Source organism: Trifolium pratense, linkage group LG3, assembly GCF_020283565.1.
Source record: "Trifolium pratense cultivar HEN17-A07 linkage group LG3, ARS_RC_1.1, whole genome shotgun sequence".
In the NCBI taxonomy this organism is placed as follows: Eukaryota; Viridiplantae; Streptophyta; class Magnoliopsida; order Fabales; family Fabaceae; genus Trifolium; species Trifolium pratense.
In genome coordinates this window covers 7,323,879-7,343,765 of record NC_060061.1, presented here as the reverse complement: position 1 = coordinate 7,343,765, position 19,887 = coordinate 7,323,879, and the positions used below count along the sequence as shown (strand labels likewise).

The window sequence follows — 19,887 nt, the reverse complement described above, 5'->3', positions numbered from 1 at the left end:
AAGGTTTCAAAAAAGGTAACTTCCAAAATTTACCAAAATAGGAGATTTTTCTTTTTTAAATTTTTTATGGGTTTTTGAAGTTACGAACCGAATATGAAGGATTTTGTAACATAACTTCTGAAAAGATATTGTTTATGACAGAGTGCAAAACTTATTTAGAAGATAATTTTTGAAGCATACCAATACCTGAATTTTCTAAAAAAATTCAAGCAGTTGATATGAAATGCATTTTATGTACAAGGAAAGAAAAATGAAGTGTATAATAGGTGTATTCTCAATATATTGTGCCTTAACTAGTCTAACTTTGAGTTTAAATGTTAAAAAATGTAATTGAGCACTGTTTTTTGGTCTTGGCCTATATAAGTTTATATCGGAAGATACCATCCGAAACTTAGCGATTTCAAAAGTTATCTACCGGAGTATTTCAAACTCAAAAAATGTAACTACACACATGATTTACTGATTTTGTACTATATTGATATCATTCAGAACATAGAATCCGAAATTAAGGGAGTTTAGAAGTTATCTTCCAAAAAATTATGAGGATAAAATTATATTTTTGAGAAGCTTGGGAGCAATGCGGGCATCACAAAGGCAATTTTCATGTAATTATCCGTCATAGAAGTTGTAATGCTCAATATTTAATTTGGAATACCTTGACAAAAAGTGGTGTGTTTTTCTTATCAAAAAAAAAAAAAGTGGTGTGTTTTTTTATTGTTGGTCAATTTTGTTTTGGTGTTTTTAATGTGTTTGTTCTTCTAACTCTAAGTAGTTATTAGAACGGATTGATTGAGTTCGTTTTTATTTTATTATAATTTATCAAATATACTGTAACTCTCATCATGATTTAAATTCAGAACTTTTAATTATTTTAACCCTTAGCTTAAATCAGTTGAGTTATCTATCTCACCTAAAATTAGTTTGATGTTATTTTCATCTTTCTATAGCCGTCATAAACAAAAAAAAAAAAAAAAAAAGTCTATAACTTATAAATTTGTTAACAGTCATACGGTGGCTAGTTGCTTGCTCCTCCATTCTCAGGACTGAGTAATCATTGCCATAATTGGTTGACCTCACCTAGCATTCAATAGGACAGCCTTCTAGATTTTCAATTTCCCCCCAATTTAAATGCTGCCCCTTCTCTTTGTTACGTAGAATTTGCTAATTGCCACTAAAACTTTTTTCTTTTTTTTTTTTGACAATTTCACGCACTTTAAGAAAAGTGCATAACTAAAAGAGAGAGTTGTACAATTACTAAATCTCCTTACTTTTTTCATTATTAGTAGTAATGATTAAATTGGTTGAGTATGCCACACATAAACAGGGGCCCATATAAAGGGTAAAATTGGAAAAATGGCTTTGAAAGTTGTATATGTCATTTATTTTGGGACAAATTAAAGTAAAAAAAGATCATTTAAAATGGGACGGAGGGAGTAGCACTATTTAATTTGTTGGCACTCAATCTGATTTTAAATATAAGTAAAAAAAAAATTATTGAATAAAATATGTTTGAACTTAAAAAGCTTTAATTTTTTGTTGTTTATATTCAAAACCGGGAATAAGTTGTTCACAAAATACTCCTTTATTATATTAAAAAAAATGAAAGGTTAAATTGCATTTTTAACACTTTAATTTTCACAAATTTGTAATTTTGGCCTCTTAATTTTTAAAATAGCATTTTTAACCCCCTAACTTTTATAAACTTAAGATTTATGAAAGTTAAAGGGTAAAAAATGCTATTATGAAAGTTAAGAGGCAAAAATCACAAGTTTGCGAAAGTTAGAAAGCCAAAAATGCAATTTAGTCAAAATGAAATACTTATTCTATAAAAAAAAAAAATGAATACCTATAGTAGTAGTATTGTATACTATTTATATTTAAAAATAAAATAAAATTGTAACCACTTATTTTAGGAGAAGATACTATAGTAATTCATAATGTGACCGGAAGAAAAATTAAGTCTAATTAAAAATTATTCAACTAAAAAATTATTCAGTTCTTTCAAACGGTTCATCATTTGACGAAGTTCTTTAATTAACTAAATTTCAATCACTTGATCATAACCATCATAGATATCATTTCCTCCGTTCCCAAAGCTCATAACCATCATACTCAACCACATTTTTCACCATTTGAATAAAGAAAATGCTAATCGGTGTCCCGGGATACTGGTTAAGGTAACTAAAAATAGTAATATTATCTTGAAACTTGTGAAGTCAACATCTTAAAAGTTTAAATTTTTATTTTTTCAATGCAATTTTTTTCTTTTCTTTCCCTCTTTAGTTCCTTAACTAGTGCCCCGGGACACTGGTTAGGATGATCCTTCGAATAATTATATTCTACCCGTTCACAGCAATTAACCTAAGAATAGTTGGTTACATTAAAAGTTTGGTGACAATATTTTGGGGCTTAACTACTTTGTGTTATGGAGTTGGATTGGAGGGAGTGTATCTAGAAGGAAAATCCCAATAAGTATGAGCTTTTGGTTACACACGGGAATGGTCAATCGTTCCCACCGCAAAAAATCAAATCCACATTTGTCAAGATTCAGAAAATGGGAACCAATGCTTTTTCTTTTGAGTTACCTAAGCTCATGTTTGAGGGAGCCGCAAGCATGCATAGTGCTTTCCGCCATTTATTTATTTTATAAAAGTGCAAAAACATTACCACTATATGTTTGGATGCAAAGAGATAAGAAAGAAATAAGAGAGATAAAAAAGAAATTGATAGAAATTTTATATGATTTGGATGAATAGAAAAGTGAGAAGAGAGAAATTAATAAAAATGAGAAAATAACAAATTTATCTTTTTTTACAAGAAAATAAACTAGTTGAATGAGGGTATTGTTGTAAAATTGTTTATTTCACTTATGAGGGTATTGTTGTAAAATTGTTTATTTCACTTTTTATCACACAAATCTCTCCTAATATGGAGAGATTTATTTTTTGCACTTACTAACCATTATATTTATCTCTTTCCTTGTTTCTCTTCTCATCCAAACCATAGAAATAACTAATTTCTTTGCTATCTCTCTCTTTCTTATTTCTCTCTTTTGTAAATCTAGCTAAACAAACACACTGTACGGTAAATTATCGGTCAGACAGGCGCGGAAAGATCCATATTTTATATTTTCTCTGTCCCGAATTATAAGGGAAAAATAAAAATCACACTTATTAACAAAAAATAAAATATGATAATTTGATATACTATGTTTTTGTGGGTTTTCCTTGAAATTAGTTGTATGAAAAGATATAAAAGCAATTTTTATTGGTTGTTGTTTATTGAGAAAATGGGAGAAAGAGAAAATTAAATGCAATTTGCATTTAATTTTATGAGATTAGGAAAAAAAACATTCTTGAAAATGGTTTTTTCCGTATAATTTGGGACAAAAAAAATGAGATTTTTTCCCTTATGATTTGCGACGAAGGGAGTATTATGTAAATTTATATTAAAAAAAATATGTCTTGTGTTATTGTGAGTTTGTTAATAAAAAAAAATTTATGCTAAAAAAAATCAATGGTATTATTAATATTATGAAAATTCCACACTATATATATATATATATATATATATATATATATATATATATATATATATATATAGGGATAGATATCTTACATCTCAATTACTCCTCAATACAGGAAAAAAAAACATAATCAAAATATTTTGGTGACACACATCATTCCGAGATTGTCACACTAGATCTGCATGTGTCTCAACTGTTAAATAATAAGGTTATATAAATAGAACTTTTAAACAAAATTATTGACTTCCTATAGTTCATAATCGGTAAAAAATGTTACTTATAATGAATTACTCATTTTACTTATCTAAAAAAAATAAAAAAAAAACTATTGACTTTTAGTCCCTATTTCTGTTTTATGGGGACTATTTTAAAAGACTAAAAGTATCGATCTTTTGTAAAGAAGTTCAAAATAGAAACTATTCTTACAAACTATAATATTATTATAGAAGACTAAAATTATTATTAAATTTTAATAAGACTAAAAATTGAAAAAAAATAAAAATATGATTCTATATATTATTAAAAAAATGATTTTGGAGAGAGCAAAACTTTTTTTTTGTGACATAATTTATTTAGTGACTAGTAATTCAACTTTTAATGTCAATAAGTGGGGTGTCCGAAATTCGAACTTCGACATCTTAGAATTTAGAGTTAGATATAGTTCAACCCTACAAAACCGGCTTTGAGGATTTGATTCTACTTTATAAACACATATATTAGAGTCTCCTTCACGATCCACTGGACCACATGCTATCAGGTTCTGATCGGATCATCCACCGTTTATCCGCGTCCCAAACCGAGTCTAGTAGTGCACGACACGAGGGAATGTTAAGAAGTTATACATCGGTTGCAAGATAATATAAATATATATTTATAAAGTTGAGATAATTCTCACCTTACAGACCGATTTTATAGAGTTGATTTAGGTACAATTTAGAATCTTTGATTGATTGGTGTTTTGTCCATATTAAAATGGACTATTTAAAAGAGGTCAAAATAGTAGTAATGGATAAAAGTACATAGCAGATGTTATACGCAAATAGTTGTTGTTTGGTCAGCCGCGGAGAAGGTTGAACAATGACCACACTTGCCGTGTTGGCAATAATCAGCGTTTGGTTGCTTCTTCTTGCTTACCTTTGACCTACCACAATCGCCGCCTTATGTCTCTTTGATTGTCATAACATAAACATTAAACATTAAAATAAAAAACCATGATTTTCCTTTCCTCTATTCCGTCATTATTATACGGGTCATGCTAAAATGTGCCCTGGGGTAGGGGCACTAGTTAAGCATACTAAAAACGGAAACAAATGATAAAGTTAATGATGAGAGAGAATAACTTTTCACATCATTAAAACATTGAAAATAACTTTAGCATTTTTCTTATTATATTCATAATCATTTTTTGAGTGTGGACTTTTTCTTCCCTAATTTTCAACCTCCCTTCTTTCATAGTATTAACCAAAAATTTCAACCTATTCTTGCTTCTTTAAGTTACCACTTTATTACTATTTTGTTTCATTAAATAAAAGGGTGTTCTTTTTTGATATTGGTCATTGATTTGGAAGAAAGAACTGAGCTACTACTCAAGTTTTCTTTTGTTCTTATTATTCTTTTTTGCTTAAAGATTGATTTTTTAATAAAAAGATTGAATTTTTGATATGGGGGGTCTTTGTTCTAAGTCTACAAAAAGTGACAAGGTGTTTGCTAAAAAGAAAGAACATTATGGTGATAATCATAAATCTGGTGTTGGTGGTGGTAATAAGAATAATCATAAGCATACTAGTGATTTGACAAGTGCAAAGGAGGGAATTGATAAGAAAAAGGAGGAAGAAGCTGTTGCTGCTGCTATTGCTTCTGGAACTAGTCATGATGATTTCTATGATGGAATTCCACGCTATGCTGATTCTTTTTCACATAAGTCTAGGTCAGTAAGATCAAGGCAAGCTGCTGTTGCTAAGGTAGGTTGGTTAATTTATGATTACACACACACACCCTTCTTTTGTTTGTTTTATAGCATTCTGATTATGTGTTCAATCTCTGAATTTAGGGATGTTTAGATTGACTTATTTGAGTTTATCTGCTGGCATAAATAGTTGTGTTTGGAAGATTTTATGGTAACATGTCCATAAATTGTTCAATTTATTTCCACAAGCTCTCAATGCTAGCATATCAAAAGATTCAAAACTGATTATAGTAGTAGCTTATATGAAAACAATTTTACTTTTTTATCTTTTGTTATAAAAACAACTTATACACAAACACTTATATGATAAGCGTTTAGGCAATGAGTGCTTAATTAAATTGTTTATTCAGACAAGGTCTTCAATCAATTAGTAATCTTAGACAAATAAGGTATGTTGATGAATCGTGAAACACGTTGCAATTAGTGATGGATTGGGTTTGGTTAGAAGTTAGATAGAGGGAGTTGTTCTAAAATTGCATCTTTTAAATTTTATTCCACAACCACCTGTTACATTTTTCTGCTCAATCCTCATTTCAAATTGAGAGTGATCTTTGTCCAATGCGGGGAAAGAAACACAGTGTGATCCATGAGGAAGTAATGTTTGAACTAAGTGAAAGGGGATAAGTTGAATAATGAGAAAAATGAAGACTAAGGTCTTTCTATTTCAGGTCTCAGAGGTGAGTTCACGCCTAGGCAGAGCTGGCACTAAAGGATTCGGGAAAGCGGTTGATGTTCTGGACACACTTGGGAGTAGTATGACAAATTTAAATTCTGGTGGCGGCTTTGCATATGGAGCTGTAACAAAGGGGAATGAAGTTGGTATTTTAGCATTTGAGGTTGCAAACACTATTGTCAAGGGTTTTACACTCATGGAATCTCTTTCGACAAAAAATATTAAACATTTGAAAGAAGAAGTGCTTAAGTTAGAAGGTATTCAAGATTTAGTATCAAAGGATATGGACGAACTTCTAAGGATTGTTGCTGCAGACAAGAGGTAATGGAAGGTGCTTCTGTTCCATTAACAAGCTAAATTTCAAATGTTTTAGATTATCATGACTCTATGAAATGCCAACCGGCTATGGTTTTTGGTTATGTTTCCAGGGATGAATTGAAAGTGTTTTCTGATGAGGTGATACGTTTTGGAAATCGTTCAAAGGATCCTCAGTGGCACAACTTGGATCGATACTTTGAGAAGTAATATAAATTGTATTCACTCAATTTGTCTAGACTTTAGCCTTGCATTGCAGGGGAAAATAGCCGACTATTTTTGTTCTGACTAGTATTTTTGTTGAAAATTTTAGAATTAGCAGAGAACTTAATTCTCAAAGACAAACAAAGGAGGAGGCAGAATTATTAATGCAGCATTTGATGAGTTTAGTTCAACATACGGCGGTGAGTGTATTCCTTTGCTAAACAAATATTTACAATTGCTCCAGATATTCAGTTACTTTTGAAGATGAAAAAATGTATTTTAGTTTCTTCTGGACAATCAATATCTTCATAAAATATCTATATCCAGTGATTTTGTTTCCATTTGGATTGTATTCAACTTTATCATTCGATGGCCTCAGGAATTATACCACGAGTTACATGCTTTGGATAGATTTGCTCAAGATTATCAGCATAAGCGTGACGAGGAGGACAATCCAAGTGCAGCTCATAGCGGTAAGTAATCGAATAATAATTCCCTTCACGTAACATGCAACTCTTGTTTCTGGAAGTAATAATTGACAACAATATTAAAATCCAAATTTTGAAAGAGTTCTAATTCAAAAAAGAATATTAATCTGGTATTGTAATTTTTTTATAGAATAAGCATTTAGAGGGTAGAGAGTATGTATTAAACTTATTGATTCCATGGTTTTAGATCCACAAAAACTGCACTGATTTCTGAATTTGTTGGACTCTTCTTCATCATATAGGTGACAGCCTTTCAATCTTGAAGGCAGAACTTAGAAGTCAAAAGAAGCACGTTAAGCATTTGAAGAAGAAGTCGCTATGGTCCAGAAGTTTGGAGGAGGTAATCTATATGTTTTATACTTTCTTCGTATTCTATCCATGTATAATGCTGGAAGTAGTACTGTACTACTGTAGTACATAAACTCTAAAGATGTTTTTATTTGCAGAGGTCGATTCATTTTTAGCATCACATACTTGAGAATTGAGAGATAAGAGTATAACTCATAATCTAATGAATTACAGGTTATGGAGAAGCTTGTAGACATAGTTCACTTTTTGCATTTGGAGATAAATAAAGCCTTTGGCAGTGACGGTATGACCTACTAAAGGCATCGAGATTTTACTTCACTTGTTTTATTACTTTCTTCTAGTCTCGGTCATATGAAAGTTGTATTTTGCTTCATAACTGCAACGATGCTATCCATGGATATCTGCAGATGGACGTAAACCATTTATTCAATCCAAAAGCAATCGCCAAAGATTGGGTCCTGCAGGCCTCTCTTTGCATTATGCAAATATAGTGCTCCAAATGGATACTCTAGTAAGTATTTCTTTTTCATTGTAATTATTTCATAACACGATAAGTGCTAACAGTGTTCTTTATCAGTATCTCTTAATTAAAAAAATTACTTAAATGGAATAGGGAACTAGGTCACTACTTATTTGATTCAAGACTATTGAGCTTTGATCAGGTTGTACATTTATTATTGGTCATTTGATGATTGGCATATGATTTGTTTGTGCCTGAATCACTTTAGAGCTCATGGTATATATCAGACTATCATAAGATTAAGATATTCTAATATAATATCAAAGATATTTTCTTATATTCTAACAGAGACTATCTTGTGCGACTATACTTGTTAATAGGTTTTAAAAAATGTCTGTCAACTGTCATGTGTGGTTTAGCTTATGCGCTAAAAAAATACTGTTCTAAGCTTGTGGTAATTTTATCAGGTAGCTAGATCCGGTTCTATGCCTGCAAATACAAGGGACACATTATATCAGGGCTTACCTCCTAATATAAAATTAACTTTGCGTTCCAAATTACCTACGTTTCATGTTGCAGAAGAGGTATGTTCTCATCTATCGATTCTTACAAATGTTTAAAATGAGAACATAGTGGTTTAGACGGAGACAATATGGAAATTCTTAAGGTCACACATTGTGTCTAGCGGACACTCGATTAGAGGGCAAAAGTTTACAAGTCTATACGTTCCTATCTCAATTCATTACAGGTAGCCAGACAATGTTAACGCAAAATAAGCCACAAAACCATCACAACTTATTTCAACAAAATCATTTTCCAAAACAAGATTATATTTTAATTGAAAATTTGACAATTTCCGTTGTATTTCCAAAATAGCAAACAGAAACTGCATGGTACATGTCTACATGACATATAAATCCAGTATTATTCAACATTTGTCTCCTATAACTGTAGAATGTACCAACTTTCAAAATAGTCAAAAAGGGCTACCAAAGAAAGTAACACTAATCCATAAGATTTACGACCTTCGTAGATTTTAGCACACTGCAACAGCAGCATGTTTAATCTGAATGTCAAGGAAAATGATTTTAGATATTTCTTTTCAGCTGTTCAGTTTTCCACTTTCAACCAATGCAGAAAATGTTGTATATTATTTTATTTTTACTTTTGTTGTGTTTGTGTTTTTTACATGTGTTTGCTGTCTGTTTCCTGCAGCTCACTGTAGCAAATATTAAACAGGAGATGGAGAAAACTTTGCATTGGTTGGTTCCGATTGCTACAAACACAGCCAAGTAAGATGTCCAAATACTATGTAGCACACACACACACACACACACACGCTATGTAGCGCTCACGCACACACAAAAAATACTATGTGGCACTGACACTCCCGATTGAAGACATGTCTGGTGTCCAACACCGACACATGTGATTACATTCGATCATTGGTTTATTTACTTACTATATAAACTAACTGTTTATTCTTTTTCTTTTGTTTGGTTGCGCTAAAATTGATTCAGAGCACATCATGGTTTTGGTTGGGTTGGGGAGTGGGCAAGCACTGGGTAAGTACTAAGTAACAATATGTTGCATCTACTACACTTACTTTTTTCTTTTTTCCACTTATCTTCTTTTTTGTCCCAACTTTCTTTTTAAAATCCTTGTTTGATTCTTGCAGTTCTGATCTAAATAAGAAAACCGCGAAGAATGATGTAATGCGAATTGAAACATTTCACCATGCAGATAAAGAAAAAGTAGAAAACTATATTCTTGAACTTCTCTTGTGGCTTCACCGATTGGCAGTCAAAAGTAAAGCCGGGAGTGATGTTGGAGAATTAAAGTCTGCCATCAAGTCTCCCGTTGGCACTGTCCTGCAAAAAACAAATCAACAATCTACAAATGTCGTATCGCCATTGCTAACAACAGACGAGCAGATCATGCTGAAAGATGTAAGTAACAAAATTCCTGTTAGAGGGATGAATAAAAGTAAAAGCTTGGACTTTGACAGTGTGAAAACGGCGTTGACAGATAACAGCAAACTGATTAAAAGTAACAGTTACTCAACAAGTAGAAACAAGGAATTGTCTTATAACAGAATTTGCTCTAAGGTTCCTGTGATTGATTTTGGTATTGACAAAAAGAGAGCATTGGATGTGATTGACAGAGTAAATGTGGTCAGATAATATGCGCAACTATTCTTAAGAATGTTCTTTCTCTGTGTAAATATACAACCATATTCATACTGCAAGCGTTGGATGTCAGATTTTGGCAGATCTTCTGGCATCTCGGATTCCTTAGCTTCATTAGGAGCTTGGTTTTGGTGAAATGTTGTATCGTATCATAATGTACATATCGTCTTTACCACGGAGGTTGTTGAGGCCATAGGCTTTCTTGCCTGGATCAATGCGACTGCAGTGTCGACTTCTATTGTAGCTGAGTGGATTCAGTTTTTTGATTCTTGGAGTGTATAGACAATGAGGATTTGGTACCTATCATAGTAGTTCTGCATTGCATGTATTATATAATTATTGGTTTGTTTCTCTTTGCCTATACCTATTGACAATTCAAAGTCTTTGTAACTACATTTTTTTTTGTTATCCTGTGATAGGTAGCAAGTAGTTCTTGTCAATGGGATAATACATAGAAATACTGTGGATAAAGAAAATAGATTGATGATGGCTTTGATTTGATGCTATATAGATGTCAATGAGATAATATATAAAAATACTAGCATTCTTTTATGTTTTTATAAATAAATAAATTCTTCCAGTCTTAATAAGCATAATTATTGGATTGAAGATAGATAAAAATTGTTCATATAATATGAGGGTCATTATATTCATACATATATTAACCAATTTAAGATTTAATAATTATGCACCACAGGTAAACTCGGATTATGAGTTTAATAAACATATATTGTCAATTTAAATTAATTTTACACAGACATTCAACACAAAAACAACTATTTTTTTCATGTCAAAAGATAAATTTTAAAACAATCAAAAGTGGAATAATATGGCAAATTAGTGGATTAGTGGATTTTCACTGAATGTAAATGTAAAATTAATTTACATCGACCGATCGTGTATATCTTTTCGGAACCAGACCAGGATTGCCTTGCCTGCAGTTCAATTATCACGTTTCACGCAGTAATAAATCTGCGTTGTTCATTTGAGATGGACGGTTCAGATAACTTATGCAGTAAATTAATCTTAATTGTTCATTCAGATCGAACGGTTCAGAGCTATATCTGCGACAGTTACGGCAGGAAATGTTTTCCTTTAGGAACCATCCGTGATCTACTATTGCATTTGACGTTTGAGTCAATTATATCCTACGCATAATTACTTGTTCAAACCACAAGCAAGACACACTGGTCAATCATTGCGTCTTTGGTTGACCAATATCATAAGATATTTTTATTTTTTACAATGTTTTGAAAACTATTACTGCTATAATCACAATGCTGAAGACAGGCAGGACTTGAAGTAGATATCGAAATAGGTAAATGCAATATTTTAAAAACATTTATATACATTTTAATTAAGGGTTTTGCTATAAGACACCCACCTTCAAATTAGAAGGTGTCTTTTAGCAAGCTACACCTTTGCTAGTTGACAAAAATATCTAACTTTTTTCTTAAACAAGGAGGGGTATTACCGTAATTAACATATAATTATAAAAAACAAAAATCCCAATTTTCTAGTTGAAGGTCATGAGATCTTCTTCTTTGAACCAATTTTTTTTTTTCTTCATTTAAACTAATTTTTTTTTATCAGAGCAAAAATTGATTTTATTTTTCTTCATCATTCAATTTCCATTTTTTTTTTATCAGGCCTCTCCGTAATGAATGACCAATGGGTTGATAAAAAAATGAAGACTTATTGTTTTGATAAAAAAAAAATCACTTTAGCTTCTTTGTTGTTGTTGCCGGAAATAATGTTTCTGAGCTACTTGCAATTTTTTTAGATTTGTTTCATTCCTTAAACTAATTTTTAAATTTAAAATAATTTAGAAAATTTTAACCGCCGCAAAGATTTAATCTTTCAATTCTATTGGCTATTTAAGAGCTTCTAGAATAGGTAAAGAAGAGGATGATTCACCTGACCAAAATTTGTTCAACCAAAAATAGCAATATGCATTGCTGACCAATTGGACAAAGAAGCAAAAATTGGAATTTTAGTTTTTTTTAATAAATATTAATTAATTACAGTCATGCCCCTCCTTTTTTGGTTGTTTAAGAAAAAAGTTAAATATTTTTGTCAACTAGCAAAGGTGTAGCTTGCTAACAGACACCTTCTAATTTGAAGGTGGGTGTCTTATAGCAAAACCCTTTAATTAATATATACACATATTAAAATTGCAAAGGAAGCTTATAGAAAGGGACACAGGTCGTATTAGTTGGATGTTAGTTTTTCAAAAAAAAAAAAATCACTAAAAGGCTTTGAGAAGAATCAACTACAGACACATGCAAGAAGTAGAGTAGAGTAGAGTTGAAATTAAAGCCCTTTTTCATTGTCTGCATGCAAGAAGTCACCAATACAAAAATACATTCATAAACATACAGAACAAAAAACTAAGGAGCATGATTGATCACACAAGCTTTTCTCAAAACTACATCAAGGAATTCTCCCAAAAGATTTGTTGTGTAGGTATACACAAATAATAATGACAACATCAAATAGTAACACCTATAATGAATAGAGCAAATGTACAATAGAAAAGAATCAGACACTATTATTTACACACGCACATCTCATTGAACTACTTAATCTGATGAGAATTCATCTTCCACCTCTTCCACATTCAATAGTTTCAATAACTTGCTGTCTCTTCATCTGGCAAAATCACGGTTAAAAGAGAATATTTTACTTTAAGTGATATTTTACCCCTCTCCACATAAAGCCTTGCCCCAGACACAACCCAGTAGCCAGGCAAATCTTGTGGTCCTCTTGTCATTTCTGTTGTGTCGACAAACCTCAGAAGTTTAGGCGACTGAGCAGGCACAGGAGGCCCACCAGGGTATAAAGCAGAGTTCACATTTACTTCTGATGGCTGTGGTGGCGGTGGTTTTTGTGGACCTGAAAACCGAGCGCTGATATAGGTTGAGATCATTCCAGATTTCTGGGTCAAGCCAGGTGAACCATCCCATTCTGGTGCTCTCACACGGGTTGCATTGGTAACTTTACGGAAATGAAGTCTTAGGAAGAGAACTTTTTTCATACCAGTTTCTCCCACTTCGAAGTGAGCACCAGTCACAACAGTATTGTCGTCGTAGGATTCAACAGGAGCCGTGCAAATATGAGAAAAACTCTTCCACTGGACCTTTTCATAGTATTTACGCTCTGCAGCGGCATCAGCTACATTTCCATTAGCGTTGTTCTCAAGTTGGAATGTCTTGGGGAGGGTGGAAAGGTGCTGTAAATGGATTGCCAAACAATTACTTTTCTTTCCTTCCAAATACAATCGAAGGCCTGTCACAGGCTTCATCCCTACATCAACCTGTAAGAAGTTTGAGGTCAGTCCAAATAAATCGCCACATGTGTAACGCACAGAAGATCTAACAATGCACTGTTTTGAATTTGAATGACTAAATAAAGAAAATAAGACCAAGTGACTTCATTAATACAACTAATGAGTATTGAGTATTACCAACAAAATTTATCTCATAAACACTAAACAGCTCCCGACGAAAAGATTTTCAGTCAAAACTTAGGGTTATTTAGTAGAGATGTATATATGATGCAAGGATGACGTACAGCTCTCAGAAACATAAAATATACTGTAGTCACTAAAATTGAACTGTTTTATATGAAAATAAAGGCTTTGTTCTGAAATTTATTTTAGTACACAAAGATGTGAAAATGATTAATGAGACAAGCACGCTAGCACGGGGTTCTAGTAGTTGGTTTGTGACAGAACCAAAGATAAAAACAAGGCAATTGGATAAAAAAAAGTTCTGCATAAAACAAGCAGCATTACCGGTGTTGTGTTTACATAGAGCTTAGGACCCATAAAACTGAATTGTAAAGATGAAGAACTCTGTGACTTTCTATCAGGACCAACGGCAAGTTCACCAAATACAGGGGCCCATTGCCTTGGAAGCTGGAACTCCAAAAATTGATGCAGCTCTTCAATTGATGGCTTATCTGCAGTTAGAAGTTACAGTGAGCGATTTTTATATCTTGCATGCATTTTTTATAACTAGTGAAAGGACTAAAAATTACAATTATAGCGTATACATTATCATAGACTGCTTTCAATAACATAGAAAACTACAGCTACAACATCATTTGGCCACTGTCAAACTATGTAAAGGAGTGGAGGGGTGAAGCCTAAACTCATTGAGCACTTTCATTTTAACTTATAAATTGCAGAACAATAGCTATTACAAGGACATGTAATTTTTCAGTGGTATGTTGGTAATAATGATGTTACATAACATAACAGTGGAACTGACAATAATTGCATTTTAACTGAACTCGTTTTAATTGAAGTCTCTTTGCATGTTTATACAATGTTACTAAACCAAGAACCTGTGAGTTTATGTTTGGATGCAGGGTTTTGGAGGGGAAGACTTACTTTTCTTTATTAAATTAAGGACACTATAAAATATGTTTAAAAATAAATTAAATGTGATTGAAGTATTATATGATCATTTATAACGTCCTTTGAATCTATTTAAAATATATATTTCAAAATAGAGACTTAGCCCTCCAACCAAAGTCCTCCCCTAAAAAGTCTCCATCCAAACAAGTAGGCTTTAAAAAGTCTATAAAGCCGCAGCATAGGCTTTGAAACCAAATGTAAATAAGTAAATGACTAAAGGAGTCATGCTTAGTAGCTTACATCGTAAATAGAGGTTTATGGCATGAGTTAAATATCCGCTCCCATTTATTCCACCAAGTAGAGATGTAATTGGTATGAATGACATTGATATTACATCAGGTTGAGACAAAACAGTTTGGCACCACTCATTATGACTTAGATTTTTTTTCCCATTTCCACCTTTCCTCTTGTACATAAACTTGATATCCTGAACCTAAAATGTTTGATGAGAAGAAGGAAAATAGTAAGAATATTTGTTGTGTTTTCCCTTTGTAAGTAAAATAATTATAGATTAATGAAGTGTCTTTGATAACGATATTTAAAATTTGTAACAGAAAACCCAGGAACTTTTTAAGAACAATGCACAAACAACTCTAGTAACATTCAGTTGTCTTCCTGCTACACAGCAATTTATATTATAAAAGAACGGACACCCTAGGGAGCCAGAACCAGCAATAATAGCGTAGGTAACAAGAAGGATTCTGTAGCTGGCATAAAAACAATTATTTACCTCTGTTTCATGGTAGGATTGAGCTTGAATGTCAGGGAATCCTAGTCCGGCCATAAACTGCGGGGAAAAGATATGAAAATATAAGTTATGCTGGCTGTCTTGCATAGATTTACCAGAAACAAATGGGATCAACCCATATAACTCAGATGAAAATATTAGAATGTGAACCGAAATATAAGCTATGCTGGCTGTTTTGCATACATTGTTGCTCCCAATTTAAAAAAATTAAATGAAGGATGTGAACCGAAACTCAATAAATTCCTTTCTGTTCTACCATCTACAATAATAAGGGATTAAAATACAAGATTCCTTTAACTTATAACATGATATAGAATACTAAAGAGAAACATGTTCCCAAATTAATATATATATATATATATATATATATATATATATATATATATATATATATATATATATATATATATATATATATATTATTTATTTTATTTTATTTTTGAAAACTTGGTATCCGGCCTTAGGACCGACTAATCCAAGGGGACCAATCCCACCGCCCACTTGCGGGGGCCCCATTTAAAGCCAGAGTTTTTTTTGCTCTGTATGGACTTAGCCCACCGAAATTGGCACCAGTGGGAATCGAACCTGAGACCTTGAGAGGAGCATACTCCAAGGGCTCAAGCCATATATATATATTTACGTTAGTAAAGTTTCAGAGATCCGTTTTATGAAGGCACATATTATCTTGTTATTTTATATTTGACACGCCCTAAAATCTAAAAATACAAACTTGTTTTGATAGATTCCATAGTTCACCTGCCAATATTCAGAAAAATCACAACAATTTTTTTCTTCAGAAAGGGCATTTGAATGTAACATAGTGTAGTCCTAAAGTTATAGGAAATAGTTGATAACCCTAGTATGTATTCTCAACCTAGTTTCAACCAACATACATGATGTAATCTTATACAATTACCAAATTTAAAGAGAACAAAAAAAGAACCAGCAAAGTTTTAAACCTTTTCTTTCCCGTCATTGGTGTTACGTTGTCCAGCTTGCCCTCTGAATAATTCATCTGCCAAGTCCTTCAGTTTTTTCTGTACATCAGAAGGTTGGAGAGGAGACGAGTACTGCTGCTTTGCATAAATTATATCGGTTCCCCCTATTTTCACCCCGACTACAACATGGGTTCCATATTTCTCAATGAACCTGAAAAGGTAAGATGAAAAGATTATCTACAAGATGCAACTCAAACATTGCACGTGGACTCATTCATTGAAATAGTCAAATAACTGGAAAAGAAGTTAAATGTGTATAAGAAATTTGTTTCAATTACAGGAGAAATGTTGAGGAATCTACTGTGATGCAAATAATGAAAAATTCAAGGCTCTTCCTGGTTGAGAGCAGGAATGAGACCTTTCATCAAAGGGTCGGAAAATGGTAGCAGCACTATCTATGATGGACACCAGTAGGGTGTATTAACATAAACCTATTGAACTCTATTCTCGTTGTTATTAGCTTTACATTATATTATTGTACCAAAACTCTATTTTTGTGTGTCCAAAATATTCTTTTGACACAAATACCATATCGTTTTTTTTAAACTGAATAACAAATCATATTTATCGCACAACACAAGGAAATGAAGCGTGAACCTCTGACTCCAGTCCCGAGCGAGCAGAGATTCAAAACAGCTAAACCGAAAGCCAATAGTTATATAGAGAAGGGAAAAGGACAATTTTGCTGAGTTCTCAAAGTACCTTGCCAATGCAGCGGGATCCCAGGACGAAGGAACAGCTTGTTTAACATGATCACTCAGAACTACGTGCGTTTTATCAAGTGCTATGTTGTAAAGTGTGATGGATACACCGTCAAAAGCAAGAGTCTTGGTATTTGCAGCATCTCTTTGCCAAACTCCGGAAAACTGAAACGCAGAATTGAAATAGCCCGTTGGAATCTTACCATTCAGTGACACCTCCTGGTTGAACTGCTCAGACATCTAAAGGATACAAAACAAAAAGACATATATGCCTAATCAGTCACACAAACAATTACTCTTCAATAATACAACAATAATATCAACAATACACATGCTAAATAATTTCATTCACCAAAATAACGGCCTGCTTGGATTGACTTATTTGAGCTTATCTACTGACATAAGCCTTATGATATTGTTTGGAAGAACTTATGAAAACAGCTTATTACATGTACAGAAGCTATTATTTTCAGCTTATTTCCATAAGCTCTCCATGATAGCTTATCTAAACAGCTTATAGATTATACAAAAACAGTTTGATGTTATTTTATCTTGTGTTATAGAAATAGCTTATTCATAAGCGCTTATGCTATAGGCTACAAAATAAGCTGTTTATCCCAACATGCCCTAAGAACACATAAAAATGAGTTATTTTTAGTTCTATAAATTGTAACAAAATTAACAAAATTCTAAAATAATCCTAGAAATTAGAAATCATCTATCATATTAATTAGACTAGGGGAAAGAGGTATGAGTAATCCAGAGTTCGGTCATAAGGTAAGTAAGTCTGGCCCATAATTGTTCCCACGAGGAATCGAACTCGGGTTCTACTGAAGGATTCGTCTTAGGGAGAGCTCATTAACACCATTATGAATAATTTGTTAGTATTAACTCAAAAATTAGTAAAGTTCCCTGAGCTAGACTAGACCCACATAATAAAGTTGAGCTGAAACTAAAAAATGAAGAAACTTTGTTTATAGAAAAAGAATGAAAAGGAGGTACCTGCTGAAAAGAAAGAACATCAGAAGACAATCTCATACGATCGCCTTTATCACAATTGATGGATTTGGGAACATTGGGAATTGAAACACGACCGGGAAGTTGGATAGTACGAAGATTATCATGATCAATAGCAATTAATTTGGAATGATATTTGCATGATTTGAGTCTGAGATCGTGTGTTAGATCGTAACCTAATCCAACGGACTTGATTACATCTTCAACAGATAGCACTTTCTTCTTATTACTTGACATGTTCTTCTTGTTATTGATGATTAACCAGAGAAGAAGAAGTTGTAGTAGTTGTTGTATTTATCAAAAGTAAAAGCGAAAACCAAAACAAAAAGCAAAACAAGAAGAAGAAGAAGAAGAAGGCGTCTACGATGTTTGTTGTTGTGAATAGTCAAAGAAATGGTATTAGTATTATTATTATTGTATTCGCTTTTAATTTATGTGTTTCTTTTCTTCCTAGAACATGCTGTAATGTTTTTTGCAAATACTGACTGGTCAAACTAGTCACGTTTTCTAACTTTTTCTTTTTTCAACCATTTTACTACTTTTATTTTAGAAATTCTATTTTTATGCCAATGTTATTCTCGTATTTATTTTTTGCCGAATAATCTAGTAGCTAAAAATTTTACAGATAAATAGAGTATCAAGTTCGAACTTCGATTTCTGCGTTTATAACACTATTTTCTTACTAAATAACACTAAAATACATCATAGTTGTAACAAAAAAGAATGTCATGTGGGTAAGAGCATTTGGAAAATGTAATAGTATTAACTTTTTTTATGATGAGTTTTATTAAATTTGACGGTTCTATGCGGCTCGATCAATTAATCTTTACAATTACAGCCGAGAATATATTTGATTCAATATTCATACTATACTACACGTTTTAAGTTTAACAAATCAATACTTTAAGGTGTTCATTTTTGTGAATTCTTCCACTATTTTGAATCTTAATCCTATGATCATAATGGAGTAATAACCTATAAATATAGTTTGAATGGAATTTTAAATATATTTTGATATTGAACATGTCGTTGTTGGTAAAATATTCATTGATGATGAAAGGATCTGTTTGTCTCTCCGTGTTACTGTTACTGTGTTGTCTGTCTCTAGACAAAGTCAAACTTCGAGATAGCACGGCGGCTGTTAATACTATGACTATAGCCTTCTGTATCACATGCTACAATTACACACAATTGATTTTAAGGCACAATTGATCATGCAATGATATAAATTAAATTTGAATTAATTCATTTACAAAAATTAATTCTAGTTGAAATAAAATAATTTTTTTATGAGTATAGCTCGTTTGGTAGAAACATCGTACTATATGTGTATGAGCCTGAGTTCGAACTAAGAACATTTCACTTACTCACCTTTAAATATTAAGATTTAAGGTAAAAAAATTAACCAAATACTTATTGACATACACCTAGAGCTGTCAAAAATGGGCCGGTCTATTAGCCCAAGGGCTTGGGCGGATCGGGCCTAAAAAATCCTAGCCCAAATGAAACCGGGCCTTTTTGGCCCAAGCCCATTAGCCCAAACGAAAAATTGGGCCGGGCTAGTCATTGGACTTCAGGTCGACCCATTAACGAAAAATTATGATATTTTTGTAAAAATAATATCAATTAAAACATAAAAATTATCATCTAATTGAAAATTTGTTATAAAAAATATAGTTAAATGTGTAAACATAATAAAAAGGGTCATATTTACCTAAAACTCTTTAAAAACTTAAATTTATAATTTATTAATTTGATTTTATTTATTTTATAAGAATCAAACTTGAGTTTAATTGATATTTAGTGCTGATGAAAAATTATTTACATTTGCATACAATTATATCTCAATAAAATTGATAATTACGAGGAA

General features: G+C 32.2%; 2 protein-coding genes across 2 annotated transcripts; one reads left to right on the top strand and one right to left on the bottom strand.

The window, feature by feature from the left end:
- The first annotated feature begins 4,909 nt into the window (after positions 1-4,909).
- Positions 4,910-10,694, top strand: LOC123916083 (protein PSK SIMULATOR 1-like). The gene is made up of 12 exons (XM_045967432.1): positions 4,910-5,487; positions 6,161-6,486; positions 6,594-6,686; positions 6,794-6,884; positions 7,064-7,157; positions 7,415-7,512; positions 7,695-7,764; positions 7,889-7,992; positions 8,409-8,525; positions 9,157-9,233; positions 9,462-9,506; positions 9,620-10,694. Exons 1-12 carry the CDS (start codon positions 5,188-5,190, stop codon positions 10,122-10,124), a joined length of 1,920 nt encoding a protein of 639 aa, XP_045823388.1. The 5' UTR covers positions 4,910-5,187; the 3' UTR covers positions 10,125-10,694.
- Positions 10,695-12,432: 1,738 nt separating this feature from the next.
- LOC123916082 (MACPF domain-containing protein At4g24290-like) lies at positions 12,433-18,462 on the bottom strand. Its single transcript, XM_045967431.1, has 7 exons — positions 18,003-18,462; positions 17,002-17,240; positions 16,261-16,450; positions 15,284-15,340; positions 14,794-14,986; positions 13,927-14,093; positions 12,433-13,446 (listed from the first exon to the last, which is right to left on the bottom strand). Exons 1-7 carry the CDS (start codon positions 18,252-18,254, stop codon positions 12,760-12,762), a joined length of 1,785 nt encoding a protein of 594 aa, XP_045823387.1. The 5' UTR covers positions 18,255-18,462; the 3' UTR covers positions 12,433-12,759.
- Between the last annotated feature and the right edge of the window lie 1,425 nt (positions 18,463-19,887).

Coding starts and splice junctions, on each gene's coding strand:
- LOC123916082 (XM_045967431.1), bottom strand. CDS start 18,254: ATGTCAAGTAATAAGAAGAAAGTGCTATCTGTTGAAGATGTAATCAAG. Junction 15,341..16,260: donor CCAATGACGGGAAAGAAAAG/GTTTAAAACTTT, acceptor TTTTCCCCGCAG/TTTATGGCCGGACTAGGATT. Junction 13,447..13,926: donor TCTATGTAAACACAACACCG/GTAATGCTGCTT, acceptor AACTTCTTACAG/GTTGATGTAGGGATGAAGCC.
- LOC123916083 (XM_045967432.1), top strand. CDS start 5,188: ATGGGGGGTCTTTGTTCTAAGTCTACAAAAAGTGACAAGGTGTTTGCT. Junction 6,687..6,793: donor TTGGATCGATACTTTGAGAA/GTAATATAAATT, acceptor TGAAAATTTTAG/AATTAGCAGAGAACTTAATT. Junction 8,526..9,156: donor CGTTTCATGTTGCAGAAGAG/GTATGTTCTCAT, acceptor TGTTTCCTGCAG/CTCACTGTAGCAAATATTAA.